This window comes from Temnothorax curvispinosus, unplaced genomic scaffold (assembly GCF_003070985.1).
Source record: "Temnothorax curvispinosus isolate PA1 unplaced genomic scaffold, ASM307098v1 QBEX01010799.1, whole genome shotgun sequence".
Taxonomy (NCBI): Eukaryota; Metazoa; Arthropoda; class Insecta; order Hymenoptera; family Formicidae; genus Temnothorax; species Temnothorax curvispinosus.
Genome location: NW_020220579.1, coordinates 509 through 3,421, shown reverse-complemented (window position 1 = coordinate 3,421; position 2,913 = coordinate 509). Strand labels below are relative to the sequence as shown.

Sequence of the window (2,913 nt, the reverse complement as noted above, 5' to 3'; positions counted from 1 at the left end):
AAAAAAACATGGAATATCTCCTGATGATGACACTTTCACACTACATGACGACTTAAAACAATATTACTCCCAGTTACCGGGATATAAGGCAAAATGTAGTAATTGTAACAAAACATTATCCTTCTTTGGAAATTCGAGATATTTACGAGACCATTTAAAAAAACATTTAATCCTTCTAACAAGAATCCAGAGTCGAGATGAGTAAGTACACAATAAAAAAATTATTAAAATATCAAAGATTATTAATGCTCATTTGCAATTCTGATCATAAATGGGCTTCTCAAATCGTTATAATGATTATTTTTTAATTATTTCGCAAATATAATTTAAATAGATATGAATCGCTTATTTTCACGGTTTTTCATGCATCATAAATATAAATAATTCAGAAATTTAGATTAAGATGCTTATTTGTTTGACATTAATACTGCAGAATTTGGAGGCAGAGTGTTTCCTAAAAGTAATTACACAAATTTGAAGAGGATATTCTTTGGCTAATTTTAAGAAGAAAAGGTCCTCTAAACATGTGTTTTAAACCACTTTATTTTCAAAATACAGAATGTCAAAGTTGTAAAAAAAAAAATGAAAATTTCGAAAATCTGGAAAACGTTTAAAGGCATTTTATTGAAATTTGGTATGCGTATATGTGGTATTAAGAATTATATATTCTAGTACCGATGAAAAATTTTTAAATCTACCTGGGGCGTGTGTCTTTAACACCATGTGTTCTAAAAACAAAGTAATTTAGAATACGTGTTTATAAAACTTTTTCTTCTTAAAATAAACCAAGGAATATCTTCTTCAAGCTTGTGTACTTACTTCAAAAACATGCTGTATAAAGTGTATGATTTATACATAGTTTTTATTCAAATTCAGTATTTAAATTAAATAGCTCTGTTTAATAAAATCTATATAGCACAACTCAAATATGCCATCCACATATTACTTAAATGATTAATTAATAAAAATTTCTATTAGCTAACAATGAACGGTTTTTTATAATATTTGAATATACGTTATAGATCTGCAAATGTCAGCATAGTGATATTGATTATTCGTTACCCTTGAGATTATTATTATATATATAGCACCAACCTAATTTATTCTGACATTATCTACAATTTTTCGTGAAGACATTCTATCATTTTTGACCGTTATAATTGACGGTGACGGTATTCGTCTTATGTTTAAACGCATACTCATATTAACCCGTTAACTGCCTTAGATGTTTCTCAAAAATGTCATTGTAACGTACAAAATATCATAAGTTTAATTAGAAGGATACACCATTTTACGGTCTCAGGACAGGATTTTGGTAAACTAATATAATATTATTTGTGTAAATTTATGTACATTTCTTCATCTCATCTAAAGCTAGAATAAATCAATTACGTTAAAATAACGTTTCACCCCAACTCAATTTTATATCATATCGTGTTTCACTTATCTATTAATCACAAATTCAGTCTAGACATTAATTATTTGACATTAGCATTACAGAAATTCGAGGTATAAAACTTTCTCTTCCTATCTCTTTCTTTTTCTTTCTCCTTCTCATTCTCACTTACAAAACTTCACTCCATTAGCGGTTTACTGCCAACAAGTACATAATAGCATTAAGTAATATGTACACTTGTATTATTTTAATAATTATTACTTTTTCTATTTTTAATCACACCACTATTCTATACAGACCAAGCACTTCAAGTTTAGCGGCTGATATTATGGATCCCTCTGCACACCGTCAAAATCAAGAGACATCTGGTTCGCTCGTTCAATCATGTATGAAAGAAACGACAGAAAAAACAGACGCACTTAATGAGTAATTATTTTCTTATATCACGCAATATAATAATGTCTTGTTATTTAAATTTTTACTCTTTTGCAAGAGTTATTTTGCAAGAGAGTAATTTATAACGTTAATATTTTAAATAATACCAATTTCTAATTGCACCGTTTTTCAATGCAGACCAAGCACTTCAATTACAACGGGTTTTGATACGAATCCTACTGCAGAATGTCAAAGCCAAGAATCATCTGGTTCGTCCGTTCAATCATTTGAACAAACGAGAAAAGAAGCAAGCACAATTGATAAGTAATTATTCGATTTTTGAATATTATACAATGTAATGATATCCAAATACTTAAATATTGAGCTCTCTGCACAAGTATATAACTTACATATGTAAAATTTTAAATAATTATATGGTCCATTTTTATTTTATTTACAAATTTATACATCGAAAGTTTTGGATTTTCATGATTCCCATGTACTTGTAAAAAGAAGTGATAATCGTACAAAACAGGCTTTTTTAGGCGATCACTGTACTACATTTAATACCAGACAATATGTATTACAGGACGGTTATAATGGCACTGAAAAGAAAACGCAGCAACTTTTGGAATTATTTCGAGGATCTGAATCCCTCACTGGTAAAGTGCACAACCTGTAAAAAAGAAATTAAGGTATCTCACATAGGAAATCGCATAAAAATAATGAGAGTACACTTATTTAAAAAACATGGAATATCTCTCAATAATGACACTTGCACACTACCTGACGACTTGGAACAATATTACTCGAAGTTACCGGGATATAAGGCGAAATGTAATAATTGTGACACAACAGTATCTTTCTTAACAAGTATTGAAGATTTACGAAGACATTTAAGAAGACATTCCACAAGTATTCAGGGCCGAGATGAGTAAGTACACATTAAAAAATTATTAAAATACCAAAGATTATCAAATAAATGTAATGATAAAAGAATCAGTAGCTAAAGAAAATTGAGTGAATAAAAGTTTTTATCGGGACATCCATATAATATTTATATGCAATTTTGATCATAAATGTGCCTCTCAAAACGTGATAATAATAACTTTTCCATTATTTCGCATTTAATTTAAATAAAT

The 2,913-nt window shown here is 28.6% G+C and overlaps 1 protein-coding gene across 1 annotated transcript; it reads left to right on the top strand.

The window, feature by feature from the left end:
• Positions 1–19: 19 nt before the first annotated feature.
• Positions 20–2,705, top strand: LOC112460763 (the record flags this gene model as incomplete). Its single annotated transcript, XM_025025598.1, has 4 exons — positions 20–201; positions 1,694–1,822; positions 1,970–2,095; positions 2,361–2,705. Coding segments are annotated over exons 2-4 (569 nt in total), but the record flags the coding sequence as incomplete, so codon positions are not given.
• Positions 2,706–2,913: the final 208 nt, after the last annotated feature.